The following is a 22,140-nucleotide window of genomic DNA, read 5'->3' on the forward strand; positions in this document are numbered from 1 at the left end:
TGACTGTGTAATGTCAAGAGCTAGTTAAAAAAAATCTATCTGTAAAGCAGCGACGACGCAAGGTGAGGACTTTAGCTGGGGAGGCAGAGGAAGTATGAGTTGTTTTTTTTTTTTTTTAAAGCATGGATGGTTTTAAAATCACAAATGGAGGTATACTCGCCTTCCAGGGCCACCGTGTATCCAGCGCAGTCCTCTCTGGAAGCCTTTGCTGTACTGGAGACCGTGTCTGCACCACATGCGACTCTCATCACCACTACACCCTGTGACGTACTGTAGCAGTCAGGTGACAAACTCTTCTAGTCACTTTACCGCTGCAGCCAAACACAGGTTGCAGCGGTGCTCTGACGTCACACGGTGCAGACTGCGCTCTAGAGCTGCCTGTGCTGGATCCGCGGTGGCCTTGGAAGCGGGGTATGCCTCTGTTATTTACCAACAATCCAAAGAACAATAATATTTTACTGTCAGAAACCACTTTAAGAAGAGACACTGAAAAATGACTGCAAATCTAAGAATTCTGAAGAAATTGAGGGTTTTTGTGGCAATAGTGGGAATCGGCATAACCAGTAATCCCCTAAAACAATGATATTGTAATTCCTATTGTTTCAAGTGAAAATGTTCTAATAATAGCCTGCAGGGATCGTGATGGCTTATAGTCTCATGCACATGACCTTATGAAGAATCTGTAATAGGGTGACGGTGACATGCTATGGGACAAGCGCCTAGGATTATGCTCCATCTCCTGTCATATTATGGAGCTATTCTCACAGAGGCAATGAGAGTTCTCCAATATTCAGTCTTTACCCTCATCAGATTCATATAAAATTGTCTTTTCTATTAGGAGCGTGTTTTTATAAAAATGGCTTTTTTCCTACAATTATTGTGTTATTTGCCTGTTTTGACTTCCTGCCACCTACAAACTATGTTTTCTTAGGTTGTACTGTCTTGTATTTTTCATTATTTCCCTAATAATATTTTGTAGAGCAGTTCTCAATCGCAAGACATGCGATCAGTGAGTGTTTTAGTTTTTCTGGCACTGAAGCTGTTAAAGTGGTAACTCCCCACCTCCTCTTCTCCAGTGGCACCTCTCTTCCTGCCCTCCTCCTTCCCTCCTCCTCTTCAATCATCTCCCTTCCTTCTTCCCTCCTCCTCTTCCCTCTTCTCTGCACTGGTCTCTTCTGCTCTCTGTCTGTCTCCCTTCTCCCTTCTTTTCCTTGTCCTCCGGGCCATGGATGGGTAAGTAACTAGATTGCCTTTATGTCTCCTCTGTGAAGGTGCAGATAGTGTTTTGGTCACCAGTGACTGTAGCACAGCAGGAGAACAGGACTTGATAATATCTTGTGCTTTTCCCTGAAATTCTGATCTCCTTTGAACATCCCTCTAGGGGATGGTGGGTGTGTATGTGTTTGTAAACCTCAGTTCAGAGGGGCGGTGGATTCCTACCCTGGATAAATGACTTTCCTTTTTGCTATTTATTATATTCAACTAGTTACTTAATTGTATCAGATTGTTTCCATAAACATTTATCAAAGCTGACTATACATTGTAACATATTAGCGGAGAAACTTAATAACTGAGTCTGTCTTAAAGGCGCCCTCCATACTTGGTGTCGTCATATTTTTTTACGTATTCTTTTCCAAAGGGTGTAAGTCGGTTGTGTCCCTCCGGGTGCATATACGTAGATACAGTACCATTTAATATGTGCATTATTAGTATTTCTGTGGTCAGACTTGCCTGGCCTGCCATTATGCTGTGTACTTGGTTATTTCGTGTGAAGCAGAGGTGTGTGAAGTATGCAAGCGGCCCCTCCCTGTGTATGTGCAGTCACACCTGTGTAGTTGGAAGCCAGCAGGACTCTTTCTATAGCTGACGGGACTTTAATGTAGATAAGTCAATGTTTTTTAGCAAGCGTCTGACACCCATTTCATAGGGAAGAAATATTAAGGTGTCATTTCTAAAAATGTGGTTGCACATAGAAGGCATAAAAATAATGTGGAGATACTAATGTAATATTTTTGTATTTTACAGAGGCGAGAACATCCATTTACTGTGTCTTAAATGATAATGGGGAAGGGGGCATCGTCCAGAATTTCATTACTAATAATTGGACCGAATTTGTGTGTATGTGTGTGTATGTGCAGTGCTGCTCACCATTATTGGTACCCCTTCATTTTTTTCAGAGACTGTACAATATCTTCAGAAATAAATGGAAATGTACCAAAGTTATATCCTCAGGATTTTTTATTTAGTGGACCAAAGTAATACAATAAAACATTGTTATTCAACTTCTATGTTGCAATTTCAAAGAAGAAACAGAATAATCAGCATGTGCAGCTATAAAGACATCCCTAATTAATACTTGGTTGCACACCCTTTGGCATTGCTGACAGCCTCCAAACGTTTCTTGTAGCCATCTATAAGCTTCTTGCACTTCTCAGCTGGAATTTTCTCCCACTCTTCCTTTGCAGTTTGTTCTAGCTCTTGAATGTTTGCTGGGTTCTTTTTCTGAATGGCAGATTTCAGCTCATCCTAAAGATTTTCAATGTGATTGAGGTCAGGACTCATTGCTGGCCATTTTAAAACAGTCTATTTTTTCTTTTTCAACCATTCCTGTGTACTTTTGGATGTGTTCTTTGGGTCATTGCTGCTTGCTGGAGGACCCATGATCTTTGTCTCAAACCAAGTTTTCTTGCACTGGGTAGGACATTTCGCTCTAAAATCTCTTGATGATAATTCTCTGATTTCATGATTCCTGTGATACGATCCAGGCCTCCAGTTCCAGACGCAGCAAAGCAACAGCATTATGGATCCTCCACCATGCTTAACTTTTGCTAAGGTGTTCTTTTCCTTATAAGTTTCATTGCGCCGTCTGCAAACAAACTGTTGCTTTGCATTGCCAAAAAGTTGTATTTTTGTTTCATCTGTCCACAGAACATTTTCCCAGAAGGATTGTGGTTTGTCAAGGTACTCTTTGGCAAAGACCAGTCGTTCCTTTTTATGTCCTTTCTTCAGCAATAGTTTCTTCCTTGGCCTTCGCCCATAAAGCTCTGCTTGGTTTAGTGTGCTGCATATGGTACTTGTTGAAACCATGACCACAGACTGTTCCAGGTTGGCCTTCAGATCTTTCAATGTTTGACGTGGTGTTTTTTTCCACCATTCGCACCAATCTTCAAAGACATCTCTTGTCAATTTTCCTCTTTCCCCCACGTCCAAGGAGGTTCTTGACGGTTCCATGATTGGCAAACTTCTTAATAACATTGCGCACTGTTGAAACTGGGATACCAAGGTCTTTGAAGATGGCCTTATACCTTTTGAAAGTCTTGTGTTTGCTAATAATAGCAGTTCTGATGTCCTCAGACAGCTCCTTTGTCTTCAACATTGTGATAAATGAACAGGGCTTACCATGTGGCTTTTTAAAACACTGAAGTCATCATTCATTGGCTAATTCATGTCACATGGGCACCAACAATTAATCACAGGTGAATCTTTTTTTTGATTTACCACAGGCGAGTCAAAATGTGTTTCCATACTAAATTAATGTAAAGGATGCCAATACCAGTGACGCAGAAAGCTTTAAGTTTTTCTACTTTTCCCTCCCATTGTTTTTGGTTTTAAATTAGTTTATCATTTGCTCTTTTGTATTTAACACAAGTGCTCTATACAAAAAAACTTTCACTTGATTCATTTTTTTCAGGAGATATTCCACATTATATAGTTAAACTTCATGGGTGCCAATAACGATGAGCAGGACAGCATGTATGTGTGTATATATATAAATATAAAATCTGTTGGTGGGTAACACTAGCAATCTATAACCTAGCGATGCCTATAGGTTCCCCACTCCCTGATCCTCCCATAAAGTAGCAATGGTATGTTATATTTTGGTGCCGGTACATATATAGAGTAGGTTTATTAGCCAGAGCCTTGTGGACCGGAAGTGACTAGAAACATTTAATTGCAGCACCGTATGGAGGCGCGGGACTCTTCATAAGGCCTCATTCACACGTCTGTGTTTAAACATTCATGTAAAAAAAAGGTATCGTTATCAGTGTTTTGCATCAGTGTACAGTCCGTGTGTCCGTCTACCATCCGTGTGTCATCCGTGTGTCGGTTTTTACCATCAGTGTTTTCCACGGATGGATAAATGACAAGGCTTCTCCTAAATTTTGCAATGTTGAGTACGGACAGCACACAAACTATACACTGATACCATTTGTGTGCTTTGTGTTTTTCACAGACCCATAGACTTGTACACTGCTCAAAAAAATAAAGGGAACACTTAAACAACACAATGTAACTCCAAGTCAATAACACTTCTGTGAAATCTACCTGTCCAGTTATGAAGCAACACTGATTGTGAATCAATTGCTCCTGCTGTTATGCAAATGGAACAGACAACTGGTAGAAATGATAGGCAATTAGCAAGATACTCCCTATAAAGGAGTGGTTCTGCAGGTGGTGACCACACACCATTTCTCTGTTCTCATCCTTTTTGGCTGTTGTTTTGGTCACTTTTTCATTTTGCCATTGCTCTCACCCCTAGAGGTATAGTATCATGAGGCGGTGTCTACAGTACAACCCACAGAAGTTGCTCAGGTAGTGCAGTTCATCCAGGATGGCACATCATTACAAGCTGTGGCAAGAAGGGTAGCTGTGTCTGTCAGCACAGTGTCCAGAGCATGGAGCAGATACAAGGAGATGTGGAGGGAGCCATAAAAGGGCAACAACCCAGCACCAGGACCGTTACCTCCTCCTTTGTGCAAGGAGGAACAGGAGGAGCACTGCCAGAGCCCTGCAAAATGACCTCCAGCAGGCCACAAATGTGCATGTGTCTGCACAAACGGTTAGAAACCGACTCCATGAGGATGGTATGAGGGCCCGACATCCACAGATGGGGGTTGTGCTCACAGCCCAACACCGTGCAGGACGCTTGGCATTTGCCACAGAACACCAGGATTGACAAAGTCGCCACAGGTGAAAGCAGGTTCACACTGAGCACATGTGACAGACGTAACAGAGTCTGGAGATGCCGTGGAGAGCGATCTGCTGCCTGCAACATCCTTCAGCATGACGAGTTTGGCAGTGGGTCAGTAATGGTGTGGGGTGGCATTTCTTTGGAGGGCCGCACTGCCCTCCATGTGCTCGCCAGAGGTAGCCTGACTGCAATTAGGTACCGAGATGAGATCCTCAGACCCCTTGTGAGACCATATGCTGGTGCGGTTGGCCCTGGGTTCCTCCTAATGCAGGACAATGCCAGACCTCATGTGGCTGGAGTATGTCAGCAGTTCCTGCAAGATGAAGGCATTGAAGCTATGGACTGCCCCCCCCCCCCGTTCCCCAGACCTGAATCCGATTGAGCACATCTGGGACATCATGTCTCGCTCCATCCACCAACGTCACATTGCACCACAGACTGTCCAGGAGTTGTCGGATGCTTTAGTCCAGGTCTGGGAGGAGATCCCACAGGAGACCATCCGCAACCTCATCAGGAGCATGCCCAGGCGTTGTAGGGAGGTCATACAGGCACGTGGAGGCCACACACAATGCTGAGCCTCATTTTGACTTGTTTTAAGGACATTACATTAAAGTTGGATCAGCCAGTATGTGTTTTTCCACTTTAATTTTTGGGGTGACTCCAAATCCAGGCCTCCATTGGTTAATACATTTGATTTCCATTGATGATTTTTGTGTGATTTTGTTGTCAGCACATTCAACTTTGTACAGAACAAAGTATTCAATGAGAATATTTCATTCATTCAGATCTAGGATGTGTTATTTGAGTGTTCGCTTTATTTTTTTGAGCAGTGTAATTGCACTTTTTATCTGTGATACCAGAGGAAAATGGACATGTCTCCATGAGTTTTGCATGTTTACACTTTCCGTAAAAAAACACGGGACTCGTGAATGGCATCATAGGTTATAATGGGTACGTGTTCTATCCATGAAAAAACACAGCTACAGTATAACACTTAAGTGCAATACGGACGTCTGAATGAGGCCTAAGCCTCACTCGTTTCAAGCAGCAATAGAAGCCTGTAGGAAATTACAGAAATTTGTAGGCATACAGAAATTGCTTCCTTTTTTTGACATCTGACACCCAAAGTCTGGGGAAAATATAATTTACCATATTGCTTGAGGTTGCCTAGTTTCTTTTGTAGCAACACAAGATTAGGCACTTTTTTATTTTTTGTGAAACTCTTCATTTTTGAATTCCTTAAAGAATACCTAGATTTTGGATCAGCAGATCAGGCTACTAAAGTCTGTAGTTGTTTTTCCACCCCTTATATTGAATTATTAATATTCTTTGATCTATGCGCTTTTTGATTTTTTTAAAAAAAAGATACATATGAAATATTGCCGTACTTTTCCACTTTTTCTGCTTCCATCATGGAGCTCGCACACATGCGTAAGGTGTTCGTATATCCATATACTTGTTGTGGAGCCCAGAGCTAAGCAAAAGCCGGCTTCACAGTGCAAACAGCAATAGAAAATATAAATCCAGAGTCAATGACCTTTTGAGAATCCAGGTCCAAGAAATACTTTACTAGCAATATAAAATCGTATAGAACAAATAGACCAGTAATCCACAAGAGATCTCTGCTTTCTCCTTCTGTAACCTACAATAATTGGGATTTGCTCCTGGTTTTTGCTAGATCCAGTATATACCATCAATAAATGATTAGATATCTGTTTACTAGGGCATGTTTTGGCATAGTGCCACCGGCAACCTTACCAGCCGACGAATTCACTTGCTAGTTGTCTGTCTGGAGTCAGGGCTGGACTTATCCCAGGAATTAGGTAGTTATTACACAGAAATTTTAGGGTTCTCATCTCTGAATTCTTTGAATATATAAAAAATAAAATAGATTCCTGTTGTCTACAAGTATGGAAGCTGATGAGAATATAATATTGCAATAGATATACTTTGCTTATTTAATTCTGGTAGTTGATGATCAAATACATGCCTCCATTTTCGATGCTTTGAGGTCAATGACAAACTGGGCTCAGAGGCACTTGATAGGGTGGTGAAATTAGGGCCTCCGTGCGCAATAGATAAAAGTTGGCTGAAATTCGTTGATCGGCCAACCACCTAATGTGTAAGGGCGGGGGCATCCTGAGGGTATGTGCCGCTGCGGCCCCCGATACTGCGGAATAGCCGTGCGGCTTTCGCCCTCATTATGCAAATGAGTGGCCGCGTTTTTTTTTTTTTGCTTTTTTCTTCCATATGCAGACTTTCCTCATTGATGTTAGTCTATGGGGAAAGTCCACATGCGGACCCGCAAAAGAAATTGAGATGCTGCGGGTGCACATAGACGCACAGTGGACATGGGGTTTTTAGAAATCCCATTCACTATGCTGTAACATCTGGATGCTGCGGGTTTGACGCTTCATGAACATGCAGCGTCAAACCGGCAGCGGCTCCTGATCGTGGGCACATACCCTTACTGTCCTACGACAGGTTGTCTTGGAACGCATAAGCGACGACAGAATTATGACCACCCATTCCTTAATTCTTTTGTTCCATGTGCTAATGAGCTGCTGCCACATGATTTTGGCAGCGGCTCACTCATAGAAAACACAGGAATGGTGAATCTAGCGTATCTTTGTATGGGGGAGTCAGGGAAAGATGGCTGCCAGTTGTGTCGTTTGGCTGACAACTACTAAACCCCTTAACGACCGATGAGGTGCATTATCATAAGTCGATAAAGGCTGTATGAATGTGCTTCATACCAGGCAGAAACTCTGGTGACTGGAGGCAGCTCAGATCACTGCAGTTTAACCATGTAAATACCACTCAATCACTGACTGTGGCATAATGATGCTGCTGCGATCACTGGGAGCTGATGGGTTACTACAGCAGCTCCGGTCTGAGTGTTTTGACCTCATTAAAATAAAAACACTTATTCTCACAGATTACTGGGGAATCAAGAAAAAGGAAAAATACATGTACAAAATGGAGTAATAATGATCATAAGCGTTCATGTCCTAATATTATATCAAACCTACTGTACATTAAGAATTTCAGTAAGTGACACCTCCTGGGATCAGGGTTTCTGTCCTATATTATGATTTCCTCGGATTTAGAAACATAAACCTGATGACAGATTCCCTTTAAATGGTGCCTGTCACTGCTTCAGTTGATAGACCGGTCTCTTCCATTGGTATACATTAAAAGAGACCTGTCAATCACCTGGTCAGTACGTGATAAAGCTGAGCTCACTCTGGTGGGCTCAAAACATAAATGTAATATCTGTATAGTATATAGCAACTCTGCTTAGAAAATTTGCGGTGTGACAGGATGTGTGAAGCAGTGGCGTCTTTAAGATCATAGGCAGCTGAATAATATGATACCTTGATATGTGCGATCTGATGTTTTATTCCAGAAATATCCATGTTTTTTTTATATGTAAATTAGCTGTTAAGATTTAAGGGGTGGTCACTGATATGCATAAGAATCTGCCTCCAGAGATTATTTTTAATAAAAGGGGGCATTACCAGTGTGTGACATGTAACTAACACAGAACAGTAGAACTGAACTTTGTTTCCTTCTAAACACATTTGCTGCAGCTCTCACAGCTCTGCTGTATTGCAACACTGTCTGCCAGTGAGATGGAAGCTGAAGCTAAGAGGAACCTGCAGATGTGTCAGGTATAATCACACCCAGCTCTGCAGTGAGATCAGGAGAGCAGAGAGCGGCCATCACACAACACACTGGGTAACTCCCATTTTATTAAACATAATCTCTGGAGACAGATTCTTATGGAGATCAGTGTCCCGCCCATAGTCCTGAACAGCTCATTTACATATAAGGAGAATGTGGATATCTTTGGAATAAGACATCGGATCGCATATATCAATGTATCATTTTATTAAACTTATTATGTCCTACATGCCCCAATAGGCAGCTTAGGTGGGATGATCCTACTGACAGATTCTCTTCAATCTGAAAAGGGTGTTTTATTGAGAAAACTCTCTTAAACCAATAATACACCTCATATGGCTTAAAATACTTAGCCTACTATGACAATACCTAGAGGTGACCATCAGTGACTTATAACGCCCATAAGGAAATTCCACTTAGCCAATCAGTAGCTGGAGCAATGTGCCCCTGGGGCCACTGATTGGTTGAGCAGGTCCTTCCTTCTTTGCAAATTTAATTTTTATTTTTTCGTTCTTATTTTAGTTTACTTTGAGTGCGTTGAAAACTTGAAACCATTTCTCAGAGCCATAATTATGCCTAGAATAATTGACAATTCCTTTTGCCTTCTCTCCATTGACAATGAGCACAGATAAGAAAGCACCTACCAAAATTGCATTCTGTAGCTGATCCTGAGATGAAATGTGAGTGAAATTAAGAATAAAGACTTGCTACTGTAGCATTGACATTAATTGTAAGCAGTGTTGGTCTTTTTATAGCAATCTGTACAAAAATCAATCATGGCAAATGTTAGAGGTCAAAGGTAATAATTTGGGATAGGGGGCGCAGGGAAAGGAATCTTAGGAATTCAATATAAATATGCACCATGTGAAAGCTATAGCAATATAAGACACTGTTCGTATAGAGCTGAGCATGATTGTCTTAGCAGCCCGGGAACTGTTTTTAAAGATAGTGGCAGATGGGAGAGCAGAAGATAAGTGCAATACAAAGGAAATATTGTTAATATGGGTGTTGGGATAATGTCATTGCTTTATGGCAAACCTTTGACAAAGAAGGTTGAACTACGTTCGAAGCTTTTTGTCTTACCATTTTGGATGGAATTTTACTATTTAATATGTAATAAAAGTGATGTTTTGCCAGGAGCTTGAATACCATCTTCAATTTTTTTTCTCTAGAGTTAGGAGGGACCCTACACATTGGATGGTCAGCCAGACACTACTTAATGAATTCGGCTTCTCTTCTGAGTGGCGTGTGCCATGCCAGAAATGCTACTCCGGTGCCTGGCATAGAAAACACCAGCACATTTGCTAAATTTGACAGTTGGGCATGGCAACGCTCCAGCTCTTCCCCAGCTCTGCCCATTTTGTTGAAGCTGATTGAAACTGGCGTCTAATCCCCAAAAGTTGTTTTTTTGTTTGCGCGAAAACTTTGAGAATTTTCAAGGCTTTCATGACAGGGGTTTCTAAAATACTCCCACCCCCTTCCCTAAAAGACAAAACAAAAAAAAGTGCCACAGTGCAGGTAATCATCCTCTACAGGTCCAGCACTGTATCCCCAGCCCTGCTCAAGTCTCAGTATGTTGGCTGCAGTGAGTACCCAGTTTGCTATTTAGAGCGTTTGGGGTCTACTTTCCTGAAAGTGGAAAACCCCTTTAAATCATGGCCAGCAGGCTTACTTGAGCAGCAGCTACAGGGAAAAGATGTAGATTATATTCTCCGTGCATCTGCTCAGTTCCAGTTATTGGTTTGGTGCAGAGAGATATTGGTCATTGGTCACTACACCGTGAGCACACTGTAATCACGCCCCTGCACCTTGTCCGACAGCCTTATTCACAGCTTATGTGTGCAGAGCAGGTTGTCGTTCTATGTGCTGTGTCTCCCTGCACCACCCCAATAACTGGAAGTGAGTGGCTGCAGGGAGAATATAACTACATTTTCTCCCTTTAGCCGTGCTTCCAATAAGCCTGTCAGACATGATTTAAAAGTAATTTAACTGCAGATTACCACGATATCTGCAGATAAATTCCGTTTTTGGAGTCAACAGGTTCCCTTTAAATGTCCCTTTAAATGTCTTATTGACTCAGGGCATTGAGTTTGCTTATATTTTTCTTGTCGATTCTTGAACCTACACCCCTCATTGGATCATGGCTGATTTATGATTTGTGGAAATGCCTGTCGCCAGAAGCGAAGCAATCCTAGTTTTAACATAGGAAAGGGTGGAGGGATTAATGCAGCAAAATGCAATATCTTGGCCCAACCATACAAATGTGATTAAAAAAAACATATGCAGACATGCTATGGGAAACGTGGATAATTATTCAAGGCAATGGTAGAGTAGAAACCCATCTTCTCTATAAACGTATGTTCACATGTGCTTATATTGTGGCTTATTTTTACAGCAAAATCAGTAAAAAAGTTTCATAAAACTGCTGTAAAAAAATCCTAATTTTGCGAAAGTGTGGCATTTTATTTTGAGATAATTGCAAAAAACCTATGCATTGCTTCTGCTTGTTTGGGAAACCTTGTACAACAAACTCTGCAACTTCCTAATTTTTCTTTAAACAAATATGGTCTAATTTATTTTAACATACCATAAATATTAGCTGTTAGTAATACAAAACATAAATTTGTAATTCATATATATAGCACTGACATATCCAAAAGAGATAGCGGTACATAGATTGTAGTTTCTCATTGTTATTTATTTTTTATAAAAATCAGCGATCGAGATATATGTATATTATTATTTTTTTTTTATTTTTTTTTTAAAAAAGAAGAACCACTCAATCTCTGCTGCCCACACATCATTGCTATGGTGGTCTCCATCAGTAATAGAAGTCATGTCCCTCTGATGGATGGTACTTCATCTCACTGAAAGTGATGTAGTCATATCTATTTTGGTCAGTAAAATAATTAATGTTGGCAATTTCAAATTTATAAAATATTTATTAGAAATTTATATTGAATAAATAAGTCTTGATTCATGTCAAAGCGTGAGGTTATGTCTTTACGTATGCCTGCAAATGGCCTCTTCAGAGGAGGGGAGTATTGCACATACAATTCTAAAAGTCAATATTGACCCTTTAAAGGGCATTGTCACATAAGAGACCAAACCAGAAAATCCATTTGCAAAAACTTGTTTTGAGGTGTTTGCCCCTCATCAGTGCAAAGCAGTTGGTCTGATTTGGCTTGGTCAAGGTAGGGTGTCTAAGGGGCAGAGTTTCTCCTTGTGGAGAGCACAAAGTCAGCGTAAGGAGATTTATAAGCCATGCAATACTTTTTCTGGGATTGAAATATGCAAATAATTCAGTGAAGACGAGGACAGGAACTCTAGTTCAACCTATTATTAATAGCAGTCCTTTAACCCTTTCATGACATATGACATATAGGTACGTCATACAGTGGGCACGGAAAGTATTCAGACCCCTTTAAATTTTTCACTCTTTGTTTCATTGCAGCCATTTGGTAAGTTCTAAAAAGTTCATTTTTTTCTCATTAAAGTATACTCTGCACCCCTTCTTGTACTAGCTCAAAAGGGTGATTCTACTCAATACTGAGCAAAGGGTCTGAATACTTATGACCATGTGATAGTTCAGTTTTTCTTTTTTAATTTGCAAAAATTTCTACATTTCTGTTTTTTTTTCAGTCAAGATGGGGTGCAGAGTGTAGTTTAATGAGAAAAAGAAATGAACTTTTTAGATTTTACCAAATGGCTGCAATGGAACAAAGAGTTAAAAATTTAAAGGGGTCTGAATACTTTCCGTACCCACTGTATGTTGTGTGTCTCCCCCTTTGATGCGGACTCCGGTGCTGGGCCTGCATCGTTTCAGGCACATGACAGCTGATTTGACAGTCGCGGGTGAAATCGCAATCCACCCGCTGCGGTTAACTAGTTAAATACCGCTGTCAATCTCTGACAGCGGCATTTAACTTGCGCAAACCAGATGTGCGTCACTAGCTCCACCCATCGGCGCCCCTGTCACATAATTGCGGGGCGCCGATGGGTTGCAGGAGACCCCTGTGGTTGTCAATGTCGATCTGCTATGAGCGCTGCCCCGTGGCCGGCGCTCCTAGAAGATGATCAATTCTGCTATATATAGCAGGGCTAAAGCCCTGCTATGTGTAGCGTAAGCGATCAGAAGATTCCAGCTTCTAGTCTCCCAGGGAGACTATTGAAGCATATGAAAAGTAAATTTTTAAAAAAATATATAAAAGTTCAAATCACTCCCCTTTTGCCCCATTCAAAATAAAATAAAAAAATACACATATTTGGTATCGCTGCGTTCAGAATCTCCCGATCTATCAAAATCTAAAAAGAATTAATCCGATCAGTAAACGGCGTAATGAGAAAAAAAATCAAAACTCCAAAATTACGTTTTTTTGGTGGCCGAAACATGGCAGTAAAATGCAATAACGGGCGATCAAAACATAGTAATTACCCCAAAATGGTAAACTCTATGGGTCTCGGAAAATGGCGCCCTTTTTTTTTTTTTTTTTTTTTTTTATACAAACGTTGGATTTTTTTTCACCACTTAGGTTCTTTTTTATTTAATACGTGTTTAGTATCTGTAAACTTGTAATGACCTGAAGAATCATAATGGCAGGTCAGTTTTACCATTTAGTGAACAAGGTAAAAAAAAAAACCCAAAAAAACAATTGTGGAATTGCACTTTTTTTGCAATTTCACAGCACTTGGAATTCTTTTCCTGTTTTCCAGTACACTATTTGGTAAAATCAATGGTGTCGTTCAAAAGTACAACTCATCCCGCAAAAAACAAGCCCTCATACGGCCAAATTGGCGGAAAAATAAAAAAGTAATGGCTCTGGGGAAAAAGGCGAGCAAAAAACAAACGCGCAAAAACGGAAAATGACCCGGGGTGAAGGGGTTAAAGGACCATTACTTAGGATATGAACCAAACCTGAAACTTTATTTGCAGAAAATTTCTTTTTTTTCTGGGTGTTTATCTATGCCAGAACAGTAAAGCTCTAGGTGGGAAATACTAGCAAATAGTTAATTATCATGTTCACTGTGTTTCTGGGAAACCTGAACAATCTTCATTATGTCTGCTATGGATAGGTGAAAAAGTGGACATGAAGTGCTCTGGCACTTGCTCATGGGTTGGCATTTCATTTTTACTTTTCATGGCCTTTTATATTGATTTAAAAAAAAATACGTTAATAAATATTTTTCATCAAATTTTCATCAGAGTGTATGTGTATATATATATATATATATATATATATATATATATATATATACTGATGAAAAAAAACTCAAAAAATCCAGCCCGTCATTGAGAAAACAGGGGCATGTGAACAGCCCCATAGACTGTCAAAGGTTCAAGTGCTATCCGTGAAAAAAAAAAAACGGAAAGCACTTGTATGTGAGAAACAGACGTGTGAATGAGCCCTTACAAGCAGTTCCAAATGCATATTTAGAAGCTTAAACTTTAATGTGGGCTACACGGTGGCTTAGTGGTTAGCACTGCAGCCTTGCAGCACTGGGGTCCTGGGTTCAAATCCCACCAAGAACATCTGCAAGGAGTTTGTGTGGGTTTCCCCTGGTTTCTTCCCACACTCCAAAGACATATGGATAGGGAAATTAGATTGTGAGTCCCAATGGGGACAGTGCCAATAATGTATGCAGAGTTTGGCACTATATGCTTATGTTCACACATCATGTTTTTTTCTGCAGCAAAACCTTATCTCTTGACAAAGTTGCCAGGAGGTTGTTCAGGATTTTTGTTGCTGTTTTCTTGCTTTTTTGTGTGCGTTTTTGGTGCATTTTTTCAGCGTTTTTCTCACTGTCCTTTTGTCTCTGTTATGCATGTACATAAATTTCAGTGAAGAAAAAATCTCATTCTGGTTTAAGCACAAAAAACACTGAAAAAACCATGATGTGTGAACGTAGCGAAAGTTCAGCTTTGCTTCCACCACATAAGCATGAACACAGGTCGCTAATGCAAGACATATGTGAAACCATATTAACCAGAATTTCAAAAGTACAGTGGGGGGGAGGTGAACTGTTCAGGAATAGTTTACCTAGACAATGGCAGTGCATTGAGTTTGTATGACACTATTTACTTTCACACTATGGGGTCTGCCATTGAGTTGCTCAGGGCATGAAAAAACACTGAAAGAAGTGACATGCTCTATTTTGCAAAAAAACATGCAAAGCACAAAATCATGAACAAAAAAAATACCATAATGTGTGAACTAAGAATTCTGGAATCTCATAGATTTTACTGGTACTGCAAAACGCAGCTGAAAATTTGCATAAAAAAACGCTGAAAAGAACATGATGTGTGAACATAGCCTAAGTGAATAAAATAAATAGAATTTTTTATTTGACATTTTTACCTTTCAGATAACATTTTTATGAAGTCTAATATTTCCTACCAAAGTGTGCCCATTTTTCGTTCCTTTCTGGGCTGTAGTCTAGCAGAGACACAGCCAAGTGCTTACAGCTGCAGATCGAGTAAGCCACACAAATGGTGGTTGGCTTTTTGACAGTAGATTTGCTTTTCAGGTTTTTCTGCTTTCTAGAAATGCCAGCCTTTTACTGCAACTCACGAAATAACTGCCTTCATGGTTAGTCAGTTATACAACCCCTGGCAAAAATTATGGAATCACCGGGCTCGGATGATGTTCATTCAGTTGTTTAATGTTGTTGAAAAAAAGCAGATCACAGACATGGCACAAAACTAAAGTCATTACAAATAGCAACTTTAGGGCTTTAAGAAACAATAAAAGAAATCAAGATTAAAAATGTGGTACTCAGTAAGGGTAATTTTTTTCAGACCAAGCAGAAGGAAAAAATTATGGAATCACTCAATTCTGAGGAAAAAATTATGGAATCATGAAAAACAAACACACAAAAGAACACTCCAATACATAACTAGTATTTTGTTACACCACCTCTGGCTTTAACAGCTTGCAGTCTCTGAGGCATGGACTTAATGAGTGACAAACAGTACTCTTCATCAATCTGGCTCCAACTTTCTCTGATTGCTGTTGCTAGATCAGCTTTGCAGGTGGGAGTCTTGTCATGGACCATTTTCTTCAACTTCCACCAAAGATTTTCAATTGGATTGAGATCCGGATTATTTGCAGGCCATGACATTGACCTTATGTGTCTTCTTTCAAGGAATGTTTTCACAGTTTTTGCTCTATGGCAGGATGCATTATCATCTTGAAAAATGATGTCATCATCCCCAAACATCCTTTCAATTGTTGGGATAAGAAAACTGTCCAAAATATCAATGTAAACTTGGGCATTTATTGAAGATGTAATGACAGCCATCTCCCCAGTGCCTTTACCTGACATGCAGCCCCATATCATCAATGACTGTGGAAATTTGCATGTTCTCTTCATGCAGTCATCTTTATAAATCTCATTGGAACGGCACCAAACAAAAGTTCCAGCATCATCACCTTGCCCAATGCAGATTCGCGATTCATCACTGAATATGACTTTCATCCAGTCATCCACAGTCCACGATTGCTTTTCCTTAGCCCATTGTAACCTTGTTTTTTTCTGTTTAGGTGTTAATGATGGCTTATGTTTAGCTTTTCTGTATGTAAATCCCATTTCCTTTAGGAGGTTTCTTACAGTTCGGTCACAGACATTGACTCCAGTTTCCTCCCATTCGTTCCTCATTTGTTTTGTTGTGCATTTCCTGTTTTGGAGACATATTGCTTTAAGTTTCCGGTCTTGACGCTTTGATGTCTTCCTTGGTCTACCAGTATGTTTGCCTTTAACAACCTTCCCATGTTGTTTGTATTTGGTCCAGATTTTAGACACAGCTGATTGTGAACAACCAACATCTTTTGCAACATTGCGTGATGATTTACCTTCTTTTAAGCGTTTGATAATCCTCTCCTTTGTTTCAATTGGCACATCTCGTGTTGGAGCTATGATTCATGTCAGTCCACTTGGTGCAACAGCTCTCCAAGGTGTGATCACTCCTTTTTAGATGCAGACTAATGAGCAGATCTAATTTGATGCAGGTGTTAGTTTTGGAAATGAAAATTTACAGGGTAATTCCATAATTTTTTCCTCAGAAATGAGTGATTCCATAATTTTTCCCTCTGCTTGGTCTCAACCCTTACTGAGTACCACATTTTTTACTTGATTTGTTTTAGTGTTTCTTAAAGCCATAAAGTTGCCATTTGAAATAACTTTAGTTTTGTGCCATGTCTGTGATCTGCTTTTTTTTCAACACCATTAAACAACTGAATGAACATCCTCCGAGCCCGGTGATTCCATAATTTTTGCCAGGGGTTGCACATTTAGGGCCTTTTTTCATTGTCCTTAAACAGGAGTTGATATGCAAAATGTAATTTAACTATGGTAAAGACAAGTACCTGCTCTACTTGCTTTATCTCCAAATTTCCTGGGGTTATAGGCTGGGGCTACCAGCCGCTTAGGAATTATTTATGGCTTATGGCTAGTTAGGACCTAACAATTGTTCATGCTTTATCACAAAAATACTAACAGTTGGAGCTTATATGGATAGTACACTCCCATTGTACGTATAGTTTTTCAGTACACTTTCCCTGGACTAAAACAAAACTAGTCATGAATTAAAAAAAGGATAAATATTCTTTACACATTTTTACTGTTTTTCTGTCCCATCGCATGTATACTGTACATGAAACGTTTTTGACGTGATGTCAAAGACATATCTAAAATTGCATCAAAACCAGTTTTTGCGGAAATTGCATTGCCATTATTAATAAGCAAGCCATTTAGATTTAAAGGGAACCTGTCATTCAATTTATAGTTTAAAGATCTGGGCAAGGAATATAGGTGTAGCACCCTGAGGATTCGGCTGCTACAGGGGTATTGCACCTCGACCCAGAGGTGTGGTATTCCACTCCCGGGTAAGGATGGAGTGTGGAACTGAGCTTAGTAGGCTGCATGCACTACATACATCCCATTTCCGGGGGACAGAACTACGGTACTCCCACCAAGTTTATGTGCAGGTACGACAGCGTCTGTCCCTGGCTGGAGTGGGAGGGGGGTGGAACATCCCAGTAGTGTAGGGGCAGATAGGGGGAGTACTCTGGGTAAAGCTAGGAGCTCATTGGGTGCTGGTCACCTGGGCTCACACATAGAGGGAGTATATATGGTGGGCACCATCTTAGAATAGGGTCGAGTTCAGAGGAGGAGCAGAGCAGCAGAGTTCAGCCAGGAGGGCTGACAGGGAGCTGTGGCTCCGGCTGGGCCCAGCTCCAGAGCCAAGCCTGCAGAGGAGAGAGGAGAAAGAAAGGCCCAGAGTGGAAGACCAGAGGGAACCCTAAGAACCCAGAATCAGACCAAAAAGGGTGAAGGGTTGGCGGACACGGGTACCGGAACCCGAACTGGTGGAGGCCACTTATCCTCAGCCAGGAACCGGAGGTCGTGGTCAAGATTTGCCACGACCCTCACCAAATCCACCAGAAAGGCACACCAAGCATAGGGTCAGGGAACCCAGAGGAGGTTTGACCACTAAGAGACCCGAGGGAGCCGGCCAAAGGTGGATCCCTGGTGGGAACGGCCAGAGACAGAGAGAGAGAAGGGAAGCTCAGGACCACGCTCCGGACTGCCTGGGAGTTAGCCGAGTCCAGGACCTGGTGGACGCAGCATGGCTCGGGTGGTCACTCAAGGCCAGAGTGACTGAGAAAACACCCGTGAGTAAAAACCCTGAAACTGCACCTCAAGTCTCTGACTCTCCTTTCTACAACATAACTACACCCATCATCCACACCTGCTGCCCTGAGGCCATACCCCTCCCGTTGGGGGTTATACCATCACTGCTGCACATATACCACCGGCCTCAGCGGACTGCTCTGCAGCGGCGGCTTCAAAGCCGCACTCAACGGGTGGCGTAGTCGATCAAATTAACATCTACTGCCATAGACTGCCACTTAGTTTGACACCCTGGGCACGGACCGGGTCACCGCCACAAGGACTACTACCCCCATCGAGATCCGGCTCCGGGTATCCCTTGCACATGGCCCAGGGGGCGCGTCAACTTTGGCGTAGTCGGCAGGATCACGTGCCCGCAACCACCGGGTACTGCGTGCCTGAAGAAAAGTTTATCTGTACCGTAAAAAGAAGTCTCCCGCCAATTCCGGAGGGTCCCCGCCATCGCACGCCATCACGGGTCGTTTCCCGCCGGTTGCCCGCCATCTGCAGCTTTTTCCCGCCATCCACGGAGTTTCCCGCCACTGGGAGACGATTCCCGTCATCTGAGAAGATTTCCCGCCCTGGCAGAGCGGACGCCATTATGGGCGTGCCAGAGGGTGGTAAGAGACGACCTCCCATCGTGGGCCAGGACCAAGAATGGCGCCAAAAACGAAGATCGCCCCCACCAGCAGAGGCTGCGATGCTAGAGATGTCCATCAGCGTGGGGGGTCTGCCCCTCGAACTGACAATCACCAAGTTGCCCCAGGACCGCCCTGAGTGTGGGCGGATACAGAACAAAAGAGCGAAGATGGGTGCAGCCTGGAGGAGTCTGGAGAAGCCGTACCCGGAGATGGAGGGAGAGGCAGGCAGCACCGACCCTGTGGTCAGGAGCCTGATGCAAGCCACCACCCCACAAGACCTGGTGGAGATCCTGGCACAGCTCCCCCGAGACCGGGAGCGTGCACAGACCGCGCTGGAGGGCCTCGCACGGAGGATGGCCCAGGTGCAGCGATAAACGCTGACGGAATGGAGCAGGGAGATGGCCCAGCAGGCTGGAACCCGCCAGCGAAGCACACCACCCGCAACGAGGAGCACGCCTGCCCCTGAAGAGGATGCAGAAGGGACGGGGGCCGGAGACGATGCCGTAGAGGGAGCTGAAGAGACGGAGGCAAGTAAAGGGGACGCTACTACCCCAAGCCCAGCCACCGTAAACCTACCCCCGCTCCCCGTCGCAGAGCCCGAAATCCCACCGATCGTGCCCGTTGCCGCACCGCTACCGCTCCAGACTAGGCCCCAAGCAGGAGCCGCGACCACGCCCCCTGTGACGTCACGCGCCTCAACCCTGAGCGCGGCCAAGCAGGAGATGCCACCGGCCTGGTCGCAAGGCCGAGTGCCCCCGGGCGCCGCAGTACCAACAGCGCCCTCTACTGAGCCACCGGCCTGGTCGCAAAGTCAAGTACCCCCGGGCGCCGCCGTCTTCACGGTGCCCTTTACCTTCAGGATACCCCAAGCCTGGTCGCAAGGCCTAGTGATCCCGGGCGCCGCTGCCACCACCGCGCCCTCAACTTCCACTGTGCCGCACCTGGGTGAGGACTTGTTTGCCCAGCACACTTGCCCGGATGGGCAGCCTTTTGAGTGGCCACCGGAGTACTACCATCCCCGACTCCGGAAGGAAAGGCCCCTGGATGAGCCCCTGATCCCGGCTCCCGCCAAGATCACCCCACTCTCGCTGGAGGAAGCGCAGTTTGCGTGGGACCCCACTGGAGGAGACCTCATCGGGTTCACTCAAGAGACCCGGGCGGCTGCAGCGGAGCGTGCAGAGTGCTGCCGCCAGCAGTTGGAAGTCTTTGAGCGAGAACGGAGAGAGAGACGGGTGTTAGAACCTTGCTGTTAGGTTTTTTTTTCCTTTGCTGGTCACATGACCTTGTTGGCCTATTTAATCCTGCTCCGCCCTTCTGGCTTTGCTGGACTTCATTGTATATCTACTTTCTAGCTAGCCTGTGCTCTGTATCTAACTCTGTTAGTTTGCTTGGTCTACGGACCTCTATGTTCTATCTATTTTGTTTGTTCGTCTGTCTGCTACTATTTCTGTTAGGAGGTGTCCCATATTCCTCCCAGTCCTTAGTACTTGTAGGGATTCCCTCCTCACATCTATAGGTCTCCGTACAGACTAGATTAGGACTTTAGCAGGTCTGATCGCAGGATCAGGTTCCCTGTTACATCGTAGGGATTCAGCTGAATCTTATAGTAGGGACAGATCTCCTCTCTTTCCTTAGCTTTGGTAGCAGAACATAACAGTAAGTCCAGCCAGCAAATTCTCTAAGGAAAGATTTTTCTGTTCCATCATGGTGTCGGTTCAGGATTTGGCTCATCGCCTGCAGGGACTCTCTCTGGAAGTGGCCGAGCTCCGTCAGCACGTGAGTAACTGTTCTGGAGCACATTTCTTGGAGCCTAAGGTATGTTTGCCGGATTTATTTTTTGGTGAACATCGAGAATTTTTTTTCATTTAAAAATGCTTGCTTATTGTATTTTCGTTTGAGACCCAAGTCCTCTGGGGATGAATCCCAGCGCGTAGGGTTCATAATGTCACTTTTGCGCAAAGAGCCTCAGGAGTGGGCCTTTTCTTTGCAACCTAGTGATACATGCTTCAGATCAGTGGATAGTTTTTTTTCTGCTTTAGGACTATTATATGATGATCCTGACCGTGTCGCATCAGCTGAGACTGAGTTGAGACGTTTAAAACAAGGATCAGGTAATGTCGAAAAATATTGTACACATTTTCGTCGTTGGTCCACTCAAACAGGGTGGAACGATTCTGCTCTGAAAAGTCTATTTCTTGCTGGGCTCAGTGAAAGGGTTAAAGACCTGCTAATTGCTTATCCTACACCTGAGGATTTGCAACAGGCTATGCAATTAGCTATACGGGTGGATAGAAGACTGCGTGCTAGGGTTAATGAGAGCAAATCCTCTGCTATGTCAGTTTCTGGTTATGATAATGTGTGTACTAACAGTGGTGAACCGATGGAGATTGGATCGGTGGCACCTCGCTCTCAAGAAAAAGACCGTCGTTTTTCGAAAGGCTTGTGTTTCTATTGCGGAAAATCTGGTCATTTGATTCAAGGCTGTGAGCTTCGTATGAAGAAAGAAAAAAAAAAAGGTCAGTCACGCCCGTATTGCCTGTTTAAATTCCAAGGGTATATTTTTAGCTGCTTCCACGATTGCTCAGGAAAAATTAATGGAATTTCGGGTGTTTGTTGATTGCGGGTCTACACTGAATGTAATTGATGGGGGATTCGTGGAAAAACTCAATTTAAAACCTGAACCTTTATCATCCCCCATTGCTGTGGTTTCTGTGGATGGCTCCCCTTTGAAGAATATTACTCTCAAGGTCTGTGAATTTCCTCTCACTATTAATGGTGTTCACCATGAGAAATTGGATTTGGTAGTGTTGAATAACTTGCCTTCTCCAGTAATATTGGGATTGCCTTGGTTAAAATGTCACAATCCTGTACTGGATTGGTCTACCAGTGAAATTAAATCCTGGAGCCATAAATGTTATGACAAGTGTTGTAACGGGCGTATTGCAGCTTTGGATAGGGGAGAATTGCCTGTTCCTATTCAGGATTTTTGGAGAGTTTTTTCTGAGAAGGAATCGCAGGTTTTGCCTCCCCATAGAGACTATGATTGTTCTATTGAATTTGTCCCTGGAGCGACTCTTCCTAAAAGTCGTTTATTTAACCTTACTATTCCTGAGAGGAAGGCTTTGGAGGAATACATACAGACAAGTTTGGCCGCCGGTCACATTAGGCCCT

At 42.9% G+C, this 22,140-nt stretch overlaps 1 protein-coding gene across 3 annotated transcripts in view; it reads left to right on the forward strand.

The window, feature by feature from the left end:
* Nucleotides 1-1,101: 1,101 nt before the first annotated feature.
* PTBP3 (polypyrimidine tract binding protein 3) overlaps nucleotides 1,102-22,140 on the forward strand; it is a 163,396-nt gene continuing 142,357 nt past the window's right edge. For 2 of the 3 annotated variants that reach the window (XM_073663715.1, XM_073663740.1), the window contains exon 1: nucleotides 1,102-1,233. Coding sequence is in view for 1 of the 3 variants with exons in the window: in XM_073663731.1 (XP_073519832.1) it covers nucleotides 1,230-1,233 (4 nt within the window). In the remaining 2 variants the exon portion in view is untranslated. The remainder of the gene's footprint in view (nucleotides 1,234-22,140) is intronic. The other variant, XM_073663731.1, reaches the window with a different exon arrangement.

Source organism: Phyllobates terribilis, unplaced genomic scaffold (genome assembly GCF_046119375.1).
Source record: "Phyllobates terribilis strain yellow unplaced genomic scaffold, ASM4611937v1 Scaffold_1__5_contigs__length_1240528914, whole genome shotgun sequence".
Classification (NCBI taxonomy): domain Eukaryota; kingdom Metazoa; phylum Chordata; class Amphibia; order Anura; family Dendrobatidae; genus Phyllobates; species Phyllobates terribilis.